Below are 18,731 nucleotides of genomic sequence, written 5' to 3'. Positions count from 1 at the left end.
GCCGAGTCGAGTCCCCAGGGCAGGCCGCAGGGCTTCTGAGCCAGGAAGCCACCCAGATGCGGGTGGTCACAGGGCTGGTCACAGGGTGCGGCTTGGGGCTGAGGGCTCCCGTTGGCAGCCGGGGCGGGGGAGGGGCAGATGCCCGGTTCTGGCCTGCCCCCGTCCACTCCCACGGCCCGCACTGCTGGCCGCCGCCTTCCTCAGCAGGGGGGCCGACTGCGGACCTTCAGAGGCCCCGCTGGCCCTGGGTGGCGCCACAGAGAGAACGCAGCCCGCCCTGCCAGCCAGGAGAGTCCAGTAGCCACAGAGCCATGAAGGGCTCCTGAAGTGACCTCTCCCGTCCCGGACTCTGTACCCTGCTGTCCTTATACTGCCCCGGCCAGGGACGGCTCAGCGCGTGTCGGCTGGAAGAAGACACTCGGTTTTAAGTGAAGGGTCTCCCTCTTTCCTCCTGCCTCCCCTCCCCTCCCCCTTCCCCCCCCACCCCCGCCCTCCTGGTGGGCTTCGCTATCAGTACAGGAGTGTCCTGGGGCATCTTCTCCCTTTGGGGCAAGAGGTAGCCTTTTCCTCAGGACTGGCCCAGGCCCACACTTCCTGGAGAGGTGGTCTCAGCCTCCCAGGGCTGCTGTCTGCCCTGGACCCCGGGGCAGCTCCCAGCTCCCAGCTCCCAGCGGGAAGGATGAGTGGAACTCTGGGGCCATGAAAGTCGGAGGCTCTGCCATAGGCTAGGAAAAAGAGAAGAGAGCCCCCCAGCCCCCTGAGAATGACCCTGCACCTCTGGGGCTCACGTCCTCATCCTAAAGTGAAGGCTGGGCCCCTCTGGGACACTCCTGCAGTCACCAGGGCTCAGGGCCAGGCAAACCTCCATTCGCACACGCCCGCCCTTAAGCACCACGCTCTGCAGTCTTGCGGACGGACCCCAGACTTCTTCAACGAAGCTGACCTTCCCTGAGCAGGACACCTGGAAACCTTCTGTACTTTGGGGGGGGTGGCCTTCTCCCCACCTTTCTTGCTGCTGCCCCAGGAGGGCAGCTGAGGGCACCGCTGCCATCTGACACTCCCAACCCCTGCCACGGGACCGTATCTCTCCGTGGAGGCTGGGGCAGGAGGGTTCCCGAGAGCAGTCCCGCTGGCTTGGGACCCTGGGGAAGCTGGTGCTGGTGCCGGCTAGGGCTCTGGTGCAGCTGGGGCGGGAGCCTGGGACAGAGGGGGAGCCCGGCCACCCGACCGGCTTCTTTGGTCTTTGATTGAGGATGGACTTTGTGAGTTTGGCTTTAGAGCGTTTGTTGTGAACCCAGGCCTCTGTAACGCCGAGGCCCAGAGCCGTGGGCCTTCCTGCTGGCTGGCCTCGGCACATTTGCCTAGGGATCGGCTCCTCCTGGTCATCTGCTTACTGGTGTGTTGTGGCCTTGCTGCCCTCCCCTGTCTCTGCTTCTGGCTGGGAAACCCTACCCCTGACCTGCATTTGGCTTCACTGCGCCTGGGCTCGTCACAGCTCGGACGCCGGAACTGACTTCCACTTGAATGGACCTGCTATTATGATTCCCTCCTTTCCATGTGTCCTGTGCTCAGGAGCGCGCCAGGTGTTTTGGGGGGAGTGGCTGGGGTCCGGAGCCCTCCCTCACCTGGCCTCCTTTCCCTTCCATGGCTGCCCCAGCCTGGCCCCGAAGAAGGAAAGGGAGGGCTCCCCAGGAGAGAGGCTGGGGAGGGGAAAGGCCTGGGGTCCTCTGTGGGCCAGGACCCGTCTCAGACCCTTGGTAACTTGTCTGAGTTATGTCTCGTGAGGACGGAACCCCCACAGCAGCCCCAACGGCCGCCTGCACAGTGGCCTCCGCTCCCCGCCCTCGGCCCGCCCCCCGAAGCACGGCTCCCTCGGGTTGGAAACCCCCGCGTCGGGGCGCGGGAGCCAGGCGATCCCCGCTTGGTTGGGTGGGGGGTACCCTGCGGACAGGGGCCAGCTGGGGTGGGGGGCCGGTGCTGGAGAGGACAGGGCGGGCGCGGGCCTGGCCCGGGCGGAGCGACGCCGGGGGCGGGGGCACCCTGGGGGCGCGGGCGGTCCCGGAGCGCAGGCGGGGGGAGGGGACCTCTGCGGGAGGTGCCCGCCCCGCCCCGCGGCGCGCAAACTTTTCCGGCGGCCGAGGGGCAGGCAGGTGAGGTCACGTGGCCGGGGGCGGAGCGAGCCGGGCCGGGGGCGGACCGCGCGGACCCCGCCCCTGCGCCCAAGTCCCGCGGCGCGTCGGCGGAGCGCGGGCCGGAGCGCGGAGCGAGCGGGGAGCGCGCGGGCAGCGGGGCGCCATGCCCACCAACTTCACGGTGGTGCCGGTGGACGCGAGGGCGGACGGCGGCCCGGACGAGGCGGCCGCGGCGGCCGAGGGGGCCGAGGGGGCCGAGGGGGCCGAGGGGAGCGAGACGCCGGGCCCCCCCGAGGGCGAGCCCGACTGCCAGAGCCCGGGTGAGCGCGGCCGCACCTGCCCGCGGGACAAAGGCGGGGCCGGGCTGCGCGGGGCCCGGGGACGGCCGGGAGGAGGGGCGGCCCGGGCGGGGTCTGGGGAGGGGGCGGCCCGAGAGGGCTACTTTCCACGCACCGTCCGCACCCCCTTCCCTCGGGGTCCCCCCAGCGGCCCCTGTTCCTGCGCACGACGTCTCACCCGCACGAGCCCCTCTCGACCCCCGCACCCCTGCAGCGGCCTGCAGAGCTGCGTCCCCAGGCTAGTCCCGGGGGCGCAGGGCTTCTGCCGCGCCCGGGGCTCCCGGGGCTGCGGGTCCGAGCGCCGCTCCCGCGGGGCCGCCGCCGGCTCCTTCCTCCCCGCCCGCCGGGTGGGACGCGAGCGGGGCCGGGACGCCCGGAGTAGCTATGGAGACGGGGAGTGGCCTCCCCCTGCGTGAGAACGTCCGGGCTCCCCGGGTCCCGGGCGGCCGCGGCCAGGGCGGCCCCAGTGCCTTCCTGCTTCCTTCCTGTTGCCTTTGCTCTGCTCTTGCGCGCTGGGGCAAAGGCCTCCGGCCGATAAGCTCCGGCCGAGCGCCCAGCTGTGGGCACCGCCTGACTGCCCTCGGACCCGCTCTTCCGCGGGGTCATCGCGGGATGGTCGGCCGGTCCCGGCGGGGCTGGGAGAGGGGCCGCCCATCCCAGCGGAGCCGTGCTCTGGCCAAGGGTCCTTCTCCCCCGCGCCTTTGTTTCTGGACTGGGGAGGTGCCCAGCGCTTTCACTTTCTCTTGGGGGGATCCCCCAGGCCCGCTTCTTCTGTTATCTGGGCTCCAAACCGTTGGGCCACCTCCGGTAGCTACTCTCTAGAACTGGGGGTCGTGGGAGAGCAGGCCACAGCCGCGGGTCTCCACTGTGCCTGGTCAGAGGCTCCCCATTCCCATGGCCCAGACCCCTGCAGGTCCCCTGCCCTGGCTGTCGAGGCCGGCCCTTCTGAGAGCACCCACCGTCAGGCGCACCCCCCCCCCCCAGGGGTCTCTTCCCGCCTGTGGGGTGAGGCCTCCATCCAGCTCTCTGTGTGTGTCCTGGGGCCTGGGACAGGTGGCGGCCGCGGACTGGCTTGAGGGCTGCTGACAGGAGGCAGGCGAAGAAGCAGGGTCTGTGCCCACGGCCTCTCCTTGCTTCTGGGCCCGCTCTGGCTTCGTCCTGCGATGTGCCGTGTTCCAGCAGCCTCTAGACGTGCCTCGTGTTTCCAGAGGAGGCTCCCTGTTGCCTGCCCCGCTCCCCGTCCGCTGGCTCCTCCTCGGGCGACTGGGGTCCTTTCTCTCCAGACTTCTCTCCAGTGGGTCTTGTTTTGAAGCCGGGGTAATTTTCTTTCTGCTCCTTTCCTTGTCTCTGCACTTAGGAGCTCTAGGTTGGGCTCTGGGGCCTGTGGGCCTGCAGCCAGGCGCTGCGGCTGCCAGGAGGGCTGGGCGGCTTGCCCATCTGGGCTGGTGGGCGGCCGGGCTCCTGAGCCCCCGGCTGGCCCCACTGAGTGCCGCCCGCGCTCTCGGCTTTCGCCCCTTCCCTTCCTGCCAAGGGCTCTCCTGGGATCTCACGGCCCCGCGTGATGTGTGGCCCAGAGCGAGGGCACATGCGGACGGCGGCTTCATGCTCCCCCCGCCCCCCATGAAGCCTGCATAGAGGTCATCTGGGTCTGACATTTTGTATGCTGCGCTCTTTCTTGTCCCCCGGACGGGGGTTGGGGGGTGTGGTGTCCTGTGTTTTGGGGCCTCTGCTAGGGTGGGCATCGCCGTTTCCTCTAAGGTCCCGGAGTGCATTTGGGGCTCAGAGGGACCCTGTGACTGGCACCGAGTCCCCGGCATGACTAGGGGCCTGGGGAGGCCAGGCTGGAGCCCCTCCGTGCACCCTAGGGTCTCCACAGCGGTCACATCTGGCCCCGTCGCAGGTTCGGCCAGTACCCCGGGGAAGGTCCTGGCTCTCCGGATGGGCTTCCTGGAGTTGGTGACAGTGAAGTAAGGTTCAGGAGGCCCTCCTGGGCAGGGTGTGCGGAGAGTGACTGACCGGTTGGCAGGAGCGCCGCTGTCCTCGGAGCCTGGCAGAGCTGCGCGGGACCGTGGGGTCTGCCCGGCCTCAGTGAGGACTGGTGAACCGTGGACCAGAGCTGGAAGGAGCCCAAACGCTGCCCCCATCCCCAGGCTCCTCCTCCACGCACCCCAGGCCAGCGCGGTGTGTCAGGCGCAGGGTGAGGCCGGGTCCTGGCCGTGGGAGGCCCCCCCCAGCTACAGGCCTTCAGTGCCGAGGCCGGAGGAAGCCTAGCACTGACCCTGACTGGCCTCCGCAGGCCCAAGGCTGGTGCTTCAGAGCCGGGAAGATGGGAAGCAGCAGCCAGTGGTACTCGGTGCAGACCTGTGCAGAGGGAGGCCGGGCGCGCACGGGGGTGGATGCGGCGTCCGCAGCGGCTTCCCCACTCTGGGCCGGTGGGGTGGGGTGTGTTCTGCAGTGACAGGTTGGCCTTCCTTGGGGTCCCGTGGGTCGTCCGGGACATTCGTCCTGCGTTTGCTGGCGATTAGTGATACCAAGTGGGAGGGGCTCTGCGTCCCTCTGTGCTGTGTTTGTCGGAGAAACGCCTTTTGGAGCAGGAGTGGTGAGGAGTAGGTTGTCTTCCTGAGTCCCACGCGTGGGGTTTTGAGCCGTGTGACTGGTGGGCCTGGGTGGAGGCCCTTCTGAGCCTTGTGGGTGGGCCCTGGAGCGGGCAGGTGTGCAGTGAGGCGTGGCCACAGGCTGTGGGTCCGGGTGGAGGTGGGGGGCTCAGCCCGTGGAGGCTGGACTGACCGTCCTGTGTCCCCTGTCCCCGGCTGAGACTCTAGCCTCCTTGTCCTGTTGGTGACTTTTCTGTGACTCGGCTCCCCTTGGGCACCCAGGGGTCTCTCCCTCACCCTCTGAAGTGGGCCCGTGCTTCCCGGAGGCACTGACCCAGACGGTCCCGGGGAGTGTTGCCCGTGCACTGCCAGGGTGTGTGGCAGGCCGGCCATCGGGCAGTGCGGGCCACTCGGAGGTCACGGCCCCAGACCTCACGCTCTGGTTCTGTGAGTGGGTGGCCGCTGACGGGCTGGGCAGGGCTTGTGCGAAGGACGCGGTGGAGCAGTGAGGTCCGCTGGGCGAGACGCAGGTTTCGGGAAGGGCAGGAGGTGCCGCAGCGGCCCTGGGAGCAGAAGGGACTGGCTCCTGCCGTTCCATTGACAGAGCCTTGGGTGCTGGAGGGAAGGCCGCCCGGCTGCGGGGAAGAGCTGCGGTGGTCCCCGGGCTGTGTGGGGAGATGTCTGTGATGGCCGCGGGGGAGGGTCGGGGCCGCACAGCAGCGTCCCGGGTACCAGACACGGTTGTCAGAGGCAGAGGAGCAGGGAGCGGAAACACCAAGCCGAGCGTGCGGCCAGGCGCTGGCTCCCCTGTCCTTAAGCACCAGGTGGTCCCTTGGGGGCAGGCGCTCCTCTTGAACATCCTCCTCAGAGCCCACGGGTGTGTGCGTGTGCACACGTGTGCCTGTGTGTTTACCTGTGTCACACACCAGTTTTTGGGGCGCACGTATGTTTGCTGTGTACACACGCAGGCCTGTGTGTGTGCGCGCGCGCGTGTGGGCCTGTGTGGGCCCATGGAGGTGGGTACGGGGGCTTGATGGTCACACGGTGTCCGGCTGTTGTGCGCGGTGGACCCGTCCCACGCAGTGGCTGGAGGTGCGCCTCCAGGGGCTCGGGTCAGGCTTCGGAAGCAGTGGTGAGACAGCGTCTGTGCTTCTGATCTGCGATCTGTTCCCAGGACGTGGACGAGGAGACTTGCTATATAGATCAGGTCTGTGTTGTTCTGGAAAGTTCTCCAGACCTTCTGAGTTTCACCTCCTCTGTGCTGGAGCACATAGATAGCTGAGCTGTGGACACCAGTGGTGCTGGTCACTGCCGGGGGGACGGTGCGGTGACGCCTCCGGGGGCCGGCTCCTTGGGGTCTGCTGGGTGCTGGTTACCGGCCACGGCTGTTTGTTCTTCGGGCCTGTGGAGTCTGCAGCCTGGCAGGTCCCTCATGGCCTTGGGTTTATCAGTGAGCTGAGCAGTCCGTGCTCTCCTGGGGGCACAGAGGCTGCAGGGACCGGCACGTGATTTATGGTGCACTGGGGAAGACGGGGAGCCATGAGGTGCTGCGCACGGGGGTGCCAGCAGTGAGGGTGGCCAGGAGGCAGGGCAAGGCCCCTCTGGAGACCCTGCGCTCTGGGGCCTCTGTGGCACCTGGCTATGTGGCTTCCAGACTTCGGGGACGTCTCTAAGCTGCAGCCTGCCCGTAGGGTGGGGATGTTCCGGAGCCGGGAACTGGGCTGTCCTGGGGACCCCACCACCCACCAGTTGCTGCTCTCAGTAAGGGGAGCTGTGGCCAGGAGCGGGGAGCAGCTGACCCCACAGACGGAGCCTCTGCTCCCTCAGCAGTGGTGACGTGGGCACGGGGCGGGGGTGGCTGTCCCCGCATTCAGGAGTCAGACTGTGGGGTGGTGACGGGGACCAGCAGCCCCCGAGCGCTGGTCGGTGGGGTGAGCCTGCCCCGGACAGGCGCCATGAGTCAGGCTCTGCAGCCACGGGACGCTGAGGTGGCCCAGGGGAATTCCGCGGAGGGGCCAGCGGGGGTGGGGCCTCACTGCCTCGTGAGGGGCATGGGGTGTGCAGCTCCCAGGCCTCTGGGGCCCCTCATGCCCGTTTCCAGAGCGGCAGGACTTGCGTGCGGAGGGGCTGCCGTGCTGTGTGTCCTCACACGCCCTCCTCTGCGCGGGTGGGGAACTGGGGAACTCGCCGCAGTGCCTCCGTGGTGGGTGCCTTGGGTCTTGTTGGGGGGCAGGAGCCCCTCCTCACCCTTACTGAGGGTCTGGGAGCCACGTGGCGTGGCCCGTGCCTCTCTCCATGGTGGGTTTGTGGGTTTCAGGGGATTTCTTTCAAGTAAACGGCCCCAGACGTTTCCTTCGTAGAGGCGTGGGGCAGGTGCACCGCGTGCCTCGGGGGTGCGGACGGGTTCTTGGGGGCGCTGCAGAGGGTGCTGCCTCATGTGAGCGTGGAGCTGGTCAGGGCTGAAGCCACTGGGCGCGGGCAAGGCGGCCGGCTCAGGGGTCTTTGCTGCCGGTCAGTGAGGCACAGGGTGGCGGCACCGGGTCCGGTGGTGCAGTGCCAGGTGGGACCTGCAGGCGACCATCCTCCGTCCCAGCCCAGTGCAGTCCCCTCTGTCAGGGTCACTGGCAGAGTGGCTCCTGGGTTGGCCCAGGCTCCTGCATCAGGGACGGGTGACCTTGGGCCAGGGACACCTCCAGGGCCGCCATCCTCACCACGGCACCCGCGGGGGCAGCAGCCGGGCCGGGCTCGGCGGGTGGGGAGGACGCGGGACATGGGGCCGTGTTCTGTTGGTGTGTGTGTGCCGGCCCGTGTCGGGGTCTCCTGTGTCCCCCATGTTGGGACATGAGTTCTGCCACCAGCCGCTGCAGACACGTGCCCAGAGAGCAGTGTTTGATGTTGGGCGTTAATTCCTGATCCCAGGGCCAGGCGCTTTCCATCTCCGCTGGCTTTGCGAGCCGAGCCCTCCTCGAGTTATGTCCACTGCTGCTGTAGCCACAGCGGAGCTGGGCAGGGCAGCTGTGTCCACACGGCTCCGGGAGCACGAGCCTGGGTGGGGGAGCCTTTGACCAGAGCCCAGTGGGACGCGTGTCCCGAGCCATGGGAGTTCGGGCCTGGGGCCGTCCAGGCTGTCAGGCAGCAACCTGGGGGCACCCGGGGGGACTCGAGGCCAGTGTTGTCGCTGAAACAGCAGAGCACAGAGGGTTAATGTCATCCCCTTAGGAGAAAGAGGGAAGTTCCCTCTGTTCGGAGCAGAGGTCTGGACTGTGCAGATAACACAGGCAGCTTCGGCGGGACCAAGATCGGGGACAGACGAACCCGGGTCCCCTGGCACCTGTCCTGTTGGCACCCCCGCTGCTGCCATGATGTGGGTCCTTGAACCTCCTGTCAGGAGTCCCGGTGAGCAGGTGGCCCTGTGTCCTGGGGGGCGACCTCCTGGGAGGCTGCGTCCGCGCTGGGCGGGGAGGTGTGCGGGCTGGAACCTTGGCCCTGGTCTCTGGCGTGCCTGGGGCTTGTTTCCTTCTCTGCTCTTGGGTGGTTTCTTGAGGAACAGTTGGAGGCGGCGGAGGTGCTGTCCTGAGCCCTGTGTGGTCTGGGCTGGGTAACCGAGCAGCGTCGTCCCGGGGTGTGGCCCCCTTCAGCCAAGTGGCTCATGGCTGGCGGCTCTGGGGGAGGGGAAGAGAGCACACGGCCATTGCGGCATGTTCGCCACTTAGAGCTGCTTTCGCTTCCGCGAAGCGGGGGCTGCTGTGGGCCGTGTGCACAGCTGGGAGCTGAGCCTGTGTCCGCTTGGTGGCCGTGGCCTGGCACCACCTGCGAGGTAGGGGTAGCCGGGCACTGGCAGAGTGGGGACTTCCCTTACGGGCACTGGCAGTCCCGTGCCCCACGTGCGCCTCACGTGCACTAGCCGGTGCTCCCGGGGGCCCTGAGGAGTGCGCCTGTGCCTCAGTTTTCCCGTCCAGGAGCAGGTCTGTCCCCTAGGTGGCTGTGACCTCTCCGCTCCCTCTGTCTGTGGCGCCCGCGGGCCTGCTGCTTCCCAGGGAGCCCGGACGGTCACTGGGGAGGGATCAAGTGGGGCGGAGACCAGGAGGAGCCGCAGGCCGGTCTCGGGTTTCCTCCTCCCTCTGCCGCAGGGGCCCGGCTTGGTGGCCGCCAGACGGGAGCCGGCCTGCGGAACAGGAGCTGCCCCAGGAGGCAGGGGAGGGCTAAGTGCCCATGGCAGACTCACCACCCCCTCCTTGGGGCTCAGTGTGCCAGCAGTGGGTCCCGATGCGGGAGAGGTCATGGGAGAGGTTGGACCAGAACCGGTGCAGACGAGGGACTGACTGGGGGGTGGGGTCCCCGTTCCCGGCGCTGGGGGCACACCCTTTGGGGGAGAGTCTGGTGAAGCCTTCAGGGTGCAGGTCCCCAGAGAGGCCCCATGTCCACGTGTATGAGAACACGTGTGCGAGTGTATGTGTGTCTGCTGTGTGAACATATGCGCGTGTGTCCAGCCCGTGAGATCTTCCGGGCCCGGTGTTTCTGCGCTGCCGCCTCTCAGTAACCGAGCCTGTCCTGGGATGCCCCTTCTTCTCTGGACCGAGTCCGATATAAAGGAAATGTGCTGCACATGGGGCCACTGGCTGGTCTTGGGGACCGAGGGCCCTGTACATGGCAGTAGTGCATTGCCGTGGTGGCTTTGGTTTCTGTTGGCCGGTGGCTGTGTTCCTCCAGTGTCTGGAACCTGCCTGACCCCTTCTCCTAGAGGTCCCCAAGCTGTTTTCCTGAGGGAGCCTCCCCTCTGGAGTGGGGGGCGCGTGGGAGAAGGTGGAGAACCGGGGGGCCCCTGGACGCGGCGGGCCTGGAGCCAGAGGCTGCGCTGCCCTATGGCCGTGAGGCTGCTGGCGGGTGGTGGTTTCAGGTCACTTTTGCCGTCCCAAGCGTGCTGGGTCAGGAAGCGCTTGATGCTTTGCAGGTGAGGTTGTGTCCCTGCGGGGAGGCTTCTCGGAGCAGCACGCAGGCCCAGCTGCCCCTGCGGGCTGGATGCGCCCGTGTGGGGTGCTGGGCTTTGGGAGATGCCGTGCACACGTGGACATCCCTCACGCGTGGGTGGACCCTGGCGTTAGGGCAAGCCGTGTGTCCTTCCGCATCAGGGACCCCAGGGCAGAAGCATGACGTGGCCTTAAGTAAAGGGCCTCGTGTCGGGGGGAGCGTGTGGGGTGTGGGGCAGAGGAGACCAGGTTTAACATGCTGACCTGAGACCGTTGCATGGAACTTGGAGAAGAGTGACTCTGGCGTCCTGCCCTTCCCTGTGGCCCCAGGGGTGGCCCTGCAGGTCCTGGGCACTGAGGAGGCCTTGGGATGGGCTGGTGCTGGGCCAGCAGGAAGGGCGTCCCCTTTCCCATCAGCCCAGTTCCTCTCTGCTTCTTCACTGGCCAGGCACGCTCCGGAGGCGGCCGTCCTTCTGCTGTCCCGGAGCCCCGGGATGGGAAAGGCTCGTCCCTCCTCCCTGAAGAGGGGCTGCGTGGTGTCAGCGCCGTCTCTGCAGTGGGCCCTCTGAAGGCTCTTGTCCTCATGGTACTTGCTCTGATTTTGACACAGTATTTGTTTTAGCCAGAAATGTGCCCTGAAAGCCATGGGGACTCTGACCTTGAGCCTGGCAGTGGTTTCCTGGCCTGAAGGCAGGCGTCGTTCTGCACCACAGGGGCACGGGGGATCCCGCTGGCCCGCATTTCAGACTCCAGCAGTGGTCCTGGATGTGGAGCCTAGTGGGGTGGGGGTGCACAAGTCCACTGTTCGGGCCGTGGAACCTAGAAACGCTTGATTCCGGCTGGAACCACTTCAGAGACATCGGCCACGAGGGCTGCCCCGGGGTCTGGCCATTGGATGCACCAGGGGGTCACCTGATGGGATTCCATCCTGCGGGGGCAGGACGGCGGGTGGATGCTGTCCTATTGAGGTCTCTTCTGCCGCTGCCTGAGGGAGAGGTAGGGGACGTCCAGTTTCACACGCAGAAGCGGAAGGAGCCGGGGAGTGATGTCTGGCTCGCTCCGGAGGAGGCGGCGTGGCCGGACGGGCAGACGGAGGCTGTAACCTGAGGACGGCCCGAGATGGGGGCGATTGGGGCTGCATGGGGCCGTAGCCCTCTGCGGGAATGTGGGCTCTGCATGGGCCTCAGGAGCAGACCGCCAGGGTCACGGCCGCTTCCCGGCCTCTGCGGGCCCCCTGCTCTGCCCGGGGCCTTGCCTCCCTCCTGGCATCGGACTTGCTGTGTTTGCTTGGGAATGGCAGGGATGCACACGCTGCTTTCAGAGACGGCCCCGCTGGGCTGTGCAGAGAGCAAGTCTGGAGTCTGGAGCGTGCCCAGAGTCAGGCTTGGGGAAGGGGGGTGCGGTTGGCCAGGATGACCTCGCCCCTGGTCACGGCCCTCACGGTGAAGTTCACATTTCGTGGAGTCAGAGATGGGCATCAGAACTGATAGGCGGCTCCCCGGCGTCAGGGACACAGGACACTGGTCACTGCCATGAGTGCAGACAGGCATCACGATGTGTGTCCACGCTCCGGATGCTGGGGCTTTCACGGAATGTGTGGTGCACGTTTTGTAACAGAGCAAGGTAAAGCCATGGTGATTCATCCAGGCCCTCGCACCCGAAGCCCCCTGGTGCCCCCTCTGGGCTCCATTTCCTTCCTGAAACCTTTTTTGGACCCAGCAGACATCATGTCTGGTCTGTTCCTGGGAGGGCCCGTCTATGGCCTCTGGGTCCCGGTCCTGGAGGTGGGGGGCGTGGAGCAGGTGCAGAAGGTGTGCCGCCGGCCTTCCCTGAGAACCCGGGGAGGCCGGCAGCCAGGCCCGGCCCCTGCGGTCTCTTCAGGGTTCAGAGAGGCGTGCTGCGGGAGGCACTGGCTCTCCACAGAGGTCTCCGGGCTGAGGAGCTTTGAAAGGCCTGTCCTACACGCTGTGAGGTGGGCAGAGACCGCTACCAAGGCTGGGGACGTGGCGGGGCGGGCAGAGAGAGGATGGCCGCTTCCCTGCGCTGTGGCCACGCGGAAACAGCTGTGTGTTGAGAACCTGCTCTGCTCCTGGGCTCTGCAAGCCAAGGCTTGGCTGTCTGTGTGTCAGTGAAGTTTTGTCGGCACCCGGCCTTGCCGTTGGACATGTTCGCAGTGCTTGGTGCTCCACGTGCTGTCCTGCCGTCAGCACACTTAAGCAGTGTGGGTCAGGAGCCTCGTAGACTGCCATAGAATTTATACGTGGCCGTTTTTGTGGTCATGGGTATAAATTGCAGGAGAAACGCTTTGTGGCAGGAACACGGGGTGGGGGGGGGAGGCTCTCACGGTCTTCCTGCCCAGGTGATCTCAGGCGACCCTGGTACTGGATCCCTCCCTTTCGCACTGACAACATGGGGACCCGTCCCCTCTGCCTCTCCCCCAGGGGCTGTAGGATCTTGTGGATTTTTGCCCCAGTCCCTCCACGTGTTGGTGACACGTGGTCGTTGGACGCGCGTGTTCCGTGTTCATGAACGGCGCCTGCCTGTCGTGTTCTCCAGGCCTGTTTGTAAGTGTTCTCTTTGTTTCTTTGGGATAAAAATTACCTCTTTGTTTGCTGAGTTTTATGTCTGGCACGGCTCTGGACCTGCACATGCACTGGTCAGATGCCACGTTCCCTGGTCCCGCGTGGCCAGTGCCCCGAGTCCATCCCCGTGTCTGTCCTGCCCCAGGGGTCCCCAGGGCGATCCGGCCTGTGCCCGTTTCTCATGAGGCTGCGGGTTCGGGACCCAAGTGCTCAGAGGGCGGTGGCCGTGGGGCAGTGGAGGAATGTGGGCTGGGGCTGCTGTGGGGCTCTACAGTGTCCCCTCTGGGAAAGCACTGCCGGGTCGTGGGAAAGCAGGTCTGACGTGGGACCACCTCCAAGTCCCTGCAGCAGGAGCCCCCGCAGCCGCAAACCCACTGCCCGCCGGGGCGGGAGCTGGCGTTTCTGAAATTCTGGCACATGAGCCCTGCCCCTCGTGGTGCCGCCGATGCGGGCACGCGCTCCCTGGCCCGGTTCCGTGGGTGGCTCCCCACTTCTCGCCCTCTTAAAGGGAGCGCCCTCTGTTCTGCCAGCGTCCTGGGCACCTCCTGTGCGCTGTTCCCACAGCTCCGCCACACCGCCCTGTTCCCCCATCATCCCAGTCTGCGGTCGAGCTTGTGGGGAGCAGCCCGCGCGGGCCGGGTGCATTTGTTCCCCATGGGAGGTGTGGGCCAAGTGACCTGTAAACCCACTCTGTCCCCAGTGAGCAGAGGAGCGGCAGGGGAGGGTTCGGGGAATGGCCCTGGGGCTCGCCCTCCCGTCCCGAGACTGTGCTCCACGGAGGACCGTGCCCTGCTCTGGCTTCGTGGTGCTCGGGGGCGCTGTGCCTCGCTCTGAGGGGATCTCAGGGCTCAGCAGTGTTGGGAGTTCAGTGCAGCGAGCGGGTGGGTACAACAAGCAGGTTCTCCGCGGGTTTCCGTGAACCGGATTCAGTCCTAAGGGTGTAGGCGAGCCCCATGCGGGCTCCCCGCGGCAGGAACGGAGAGGAGCCTGCCGCGGGTGGTGCGGGGGACCGGTCCTGTGACCTCGCGCGGCGGCGGGCCCAGTGGGCTGCATGTGCCGCTGTCCCTCTGCGTGGTCCTGGCAGGACGTGGGCCTGGGCTGCCGTCTGCCCAGGCTTGTCCCCGGGCCCCTGTTGTTGGGCACACGATCTTCAGCGCACCCGACGCCCAGGGCCTGGGCTTTCCCTTCGGGAAGGGCCCTTCTAGAGGCAGTTTCCTTTCTGTTTGAGCAGTTGTTTTTAAGCTTGACTTTGGCCTCGAACATGAGTTGGGAGGCGGGGAGCGCTCAGAGGATCCCCGTGCATCTGTTGGCCCGAGTTGCCCGAAGGCTGACATTTATGGCATCTCTCTGCCCCCTTCTGCCCTGCAGGGCCTCCCTGAGCCGCCGGGAGGCGAGACCACTCTTCCTCCGGCTTCACCAGCTGGCCCAGCGGTGTCCTTTATCAGAGGAACCCTGGGCACAAGCTGCTCTCCCCCTTCCCGACGCTGGTCTCCAGCTTCCAGAACCTTCCGCGCCTGTCTTTGTCCGCCAGGGTGCGGCGTACCTGAGGTGCAGCTTTTCTGTGGGTTCCTGTCTGGGTCGCCTCAAGCTTCCTGAAGTCTTTGCTGTCGCACATTTTCGCTTCTGGGTGTTGGCTGGCCTGTGACCCTGGTGGTGACCTTGGTTAGATGGGTGTGCTTGCCTGGTGACGAGGAGCAGGTGCCACGGCCTGGGCCTCCTGTCTGCTTGTGGGTGGCGCATGCAGCGCTGCGGTTGTCTGGCGTCCTGCTGCACTGCGGTCCTCGGGGGCTGTGCCTGCCCCTGTCCTGCGGCGGGGGTTTGGGTGTGTGCTGTGACCTTCCACTCTGACGCAGGGGGTTTGGGAGACCTCTTCTTGGCCGGCCTCTTCTTGGCAGGGGGTGTGGGTGGCAGAAGGGCCTCTGGCTAGGCAGGGAGCCACGGCCACGCCTGGGGCACTCGCTCGCACACGGGCCGGTCTTGGGGGAGCTCACCTGAGTCTCTGTAAGGGGCACCCCCGCCGGGCCCCGCTGTTCCGCAGGGTTTCGCCTGCGCTCAGGGCTGGGGCCGCTTCCTTGACCCCCCGCGTGCGGTGATGATGGCCGTCCGTTGGGATGGGGTCGTTTGTACTGCGCTCGCTGTTTTGTCTGTGCTCCTGGTCTCTTCTGGGTGTGGGAGACGGGTGCGGTTCCAGGAGCCGGGCAGGGAGCCGGGCAGGGAGCCGGGCAGGGAGCCGGGCAGGGAGCCGGGCAGGGAGCCGGGCAGGGAGCCGCTGTCCTGACAAGTGCAGGGGCTGAGGTCGGGAAGAGGCCGTGTGGCGCTGACCAGGCCGGCAGCCACGGGTGTGGGGTTTGGGGGGCGGGTGTCACGGCTGCCACCTTGAGGGTCTGGGGGGGCCTTGGGCGGCTGGGTGTGCTGTCAGGGACGGGGTGTGCCTGGATTTCGGGGGCCGCTCGGCTGGGGAGGGTGGGGGGTTCTCTCCTGTGCCCAGCATGGCGGTCTGCTCTCGCTCACCCTTGTCACCTTGAGCTGCTGTGGGGATGCACTGGGGACCTCCCCAGCCCCACCCCTGAGTGTCGGGGAGGACGGTGACCAGATTCCGGCGGTGACCCGACGGTGACTCAAGTGACCCTTGAGCTCGGTTGAGCTCGGAGACCGTGCAGCCCAGACTCAAGCACAGTGCCCACACGTGACCCTCGAGGACCTGCCGTACCCACGGCCGGCCCTCGCAGGACCGCTGACGCCGGCCTACACGCTCACGCTTGTGAGGCCTTGTGGGAATTCTGCCGGGAAGCTGGAGTGGGGACCTGCCATGAGTCCGTGCAGCGCGGGGGGCCGCGGGGCCTGAGAACGCTGGTTGTGGAGACTTGTCCCTCCTCGCTGGGGAGCCGTCCAGTTGGCATCAGTGGTCACAGGTCAGAGCCCCAGGTGGCCCGAGCAGGTGCTGTGGGTTTGAGGGTCTCTTGCCTCACTGAGGACTGGACCCCGGGGGGTCCTGCTGCATGCGGGTGTCCGGCCTTGCGTAGGGTGGCCTCCTTGAACTCTGGACATCCGGCATGAGCCCCCTCTCCTTGGGGGTGGTGACTCCTGGACAGTACGGTGTTGGGGACGCAGAGGGTCCCAGCGAGAGTGTGTGGTCCCCGGGTTGCTCACACCACCGGCCCCCGACCGTGGCTTCTGGATGTGGAGCAGCATCGCCGTCCCGGGTGACACGGGGCGGCTGCGATGGGGCTCCTGTCACCCAGGGGTTGTAGCTTGGCCCTCTGCTTGCATTTGGACCCCATGATGCGGGGCCTGGTCTCAGGGTCTGGGTCGGGAGCCCACGGCCTGGTTCGGGACCTGAGCACTCCGCGTTCCTGTGCGCCTGGCCGGCGTCACTCCTCCTCAGGGCCCTGTGTGAGCACGCTTGCTTTCCTGTTGGGAGTGGTTCTGGCCAGGCTGCGACCGTGAGTCCCCAGGAGTAAGGGGGCACCGTGGGACCCAAGGGGACATCTCAGGACTTGATGTTCCTGAGGGGGCGGTGCTCCCGGGGCCCTCTCTCCGACCCTCTTAGGATAATGCCGGCACTGCCTGGGAGCCCGGCACCCGGGAGTGGGCGCCCTGTGCTTCTCGGAGGCTGATCCCCCGTGATGGACCACATCCTGTTGCTGCTGTAAACCCTGACAGCTGTGTCCACCGTGGCCTGTGTCAGAGATAAGCACAGAGCCTTACTGTGTCTCGAGCCACATTAGAACCCAAGTGCCCACTAATGGGTCACGAGGTGCCAGGGTGTTCCTGTTCTGATGAGCACAGGGTGTCTCGGGCTGGAGGTGTCTGGTCACCTCTGGGGTCCGCAGACAAGGCTGTGGCGGCTACAAGCCCGTGCTGGCCTGGAACCACCTCACAGAAATGGGAGAATCTGTGGCCATGCCTCGGGGCTGGGCATGACCCATGCGTGCCCACACTGAGGTCACCCCCTCCGTCCTGACGGGCTCAGAGAGACAGGGTGATGGCCGTGCTGTGGGCAGGCTCTTGGTGGAGGGTTGAGGGGATGCAGGATCCTGAGGGGGAGGCTGTGCCTGTCGGCAGGGCACCGGGGGGTGGGGCCAGGACCCCAGCTTCGGGAACAAGGGTCAGCAGTCACCAGCCCTGGGCAGTGGGGCTCCTGCAGACTGCAGGCTTGTCTCTCACGGGGAGGTGCCCCATGTGCCCGTGTGTGGGCTACTGACCTGGTGGACAGCTCTGTGTGGGCGCCACGGCCACAAGGTAGGCTGTCCCCCTGCGGTCAGGCTGCTGTCCCACTGGGGGTCCTGGGTGTGGTGGTAACGTCCCGACCCCTGGCCCTGGCATCCGGCGTGGGTCTCCAGGAGAATCAGTGGGGGCTCACCTTGGATGGGGAAGCACAGTTCAGGGGTCAGGAGGTCCTGCTGGGGTTGGGGGTTTTGCCAGGGCATGAATGTACCAGACCTTACAGGATGATGTGACTTTCCCCTGTGGGGGTCTCATGTGGGGGGCAGGGACATGGGGCCTGACTTGCTGTCACCATCTGTCCCACCTGGGCCACCGGTTGGCAGGGATGGGCCCCTGAGCTCTGCGTTTGTTGAGCCTGTTCTGCTCCTACGTGGGCCTGGGCTCATATCCACGGCCGGCCGCCTCTTGCCCTGGGCACAGCAGCCTGCCCCGCCCCGTCCCACCCCACCTGGGACAGGGTGACCCTTCTGTCACTTGCTCTCACTCTTCCCTGTTTTTGAGTCGTGTCTCATAGGTGGGGAAACTGAGGCAGGGAGGGCTGCGTTGCTCGGGAACAAGCAGCTGTCCCAACAGCCGGGCCCATGACCCCGAGGAGCGTCGCTGGCGGGGTCCCAGGCACGGGGTGATGTCTGCAGGTGACAGTGCGTCTGTTCTCGGGGCTCAGCGGCCACCCCCGTTGCCCCGCACCTGGCTTGGGGGAGCCAAGGGTCCTAGTGTCCCCTCAGGCCCCTCTCAGGCCCTTGGGCTTGTAAGACTGATCTGAGTGGTCATTCCTCCAGGAGATGGAAACCCACGAGAGAACAGCCCGTTCATTAGCCACACGGACGTGGACCAGGAGAGCTTCTTGGAGGGAAAGAACATGGCGCTTTTTGAGGTGACTTGCACTCCCTCCTATGGGACACGCAGGACCTTGTGGTCTGCTGAGGAGCTGGGGTGGGGCGGGGGCGCTCGCCTGACCGGACGCTGCACACCGTGGGAGCCTCTGCGGCCACCACCTGCATGGATGGGCCGTCTGGGGAGCCCTGGACCCCTGGCTTGGGGCCTGGTGTGGATCCACGTGGGCACCTCAGCCCCGTGGATCATGGCTCTGGAGCTGGAAGCACCAAGAGCCCCATGGGAGCCCCAGTGGGTGTGGGGCCCCGGGGGACTAGCCCTGCCTCGGCCCCGAACAGGAGGAAATGGACAGCAACCCCATGGTGTCCTCGCTGCTCAACAAGCTGGCCAACTACACCAACCTGAGCCAGGGCGTCGTGGAGCACGAGGAGCACGAGGAGGACAGCAAGAGGCGCGAGGTCAAGGTGCGCCCTGCCCCCGCCGGTCCTGCCCCTGGCCTCCCCCCTCCCCCATCCTCCCCCCATCCCCCCCAGGCCCCACCCCATCCCTTCCGCTCCGCCCCGCCTTCCCCACTCCCCCTGTCCTCACCCTCCCCCATAGCTCTGTTCCATCCCTGGGGCCGTCCAGAGTCCCAGTGACTCCTTTCCACGAGCAGGGGCAGGCAGAGGCAGAGTGGGGAGCGGAGGTCTGCATGGCTGGCCTTGAGGGGTCCGTGTCTCTGTGGGGTCCCCACCAGCTGTCTGGGGTAGCGTGGGAGCTGGTGAAGGCCTGGGTGTCTGATGCTGCTTCCCTGCCTGCCTCTGCCTCCTCGGTCAACCCTGCCTGGGATGCCAGCCTTGTGCCCGAGGTGCCGGGCCCTCGGCGCACACAGGGGTCCGCCTGCTCCCTGAGCCTAACCTTGACCGTTAGGAAGTCGGCCGTCGAAGGGATTTCTTACTGTAAATGCAGCAGGACAGACGCTGGGTTTCCCGACACTGGGGGTGTTTGCTCTGCATTCGGCACTGAGCGGTAGACCTGGGCCGTGGAGACTTCGGCACAGCTTCGCCCTGGCCGCCTT

General features: G+C 66.6%; 1 protein-coding gene across 5 annotated transcripts in view; it reads left to right on the top strand.

Moving 5' to 3' along the window:
* SLC12A7 (solute carrier family 12 member 7) overlaps nucleotides 1–18,731 on the top strand; it is a 67,439-nt gene that overhangs the window by 25,322 nt on the left and 23,386 nt on the right. The window contains exons 1-3 of one of the 5 annotated variants that reach the window (XM_059173569.1): nucleotides 2,238–2,452; nucleotides 17,620–17,714; nucleotides 18,013–18,138. In XM_059173569.1, coding sequence (XP_059029552.1) covers nucleotides 2,296–2,452; nucleotides 17,620–17,714; nucleotides 18,013–18,138 — 378 coding nt within the window. In that variant the 5' untranslated portion in view covers nucleotides 2,238–2,295. Of the gene's footprint in view, nucleotides 1–2,237; nucleotides 2,453–2,974; nucleotides 3,086–8,335; nucleotides 8,461–17,450; nucleotides 17,476–17,619; nucleotides 17,715–18,012; nucleotides 18,139–18,731 lie in introns of those variants that run through there. The other 4 variants (XM_059173572.1, XM_059173570.1, XM_059173571.1 and 1 more) reach the window with 4 other exon arrangements.

The sequence above is a fragment of the Mustela lutreola genome, chromosome 5 (assembly GCF_030435805.1).
Source record: "Mustela lutreola isolate mMusLut2 chromosome 5, mMusLut2.pri, whole genome shotgun sequence".
In the NCBI taxonomy this organism is placed as follows: domain Eukaryota; kingdom Metazoa; phylum Chordata; class Mammalia; order Carnivora; family Mustelidae; genus Mustela; species Mustela lutreola.
Note: the sequence above shows the minus strand (reverse complement) of the source record. Positions and strands in the feature narration are given on the sequence as shown.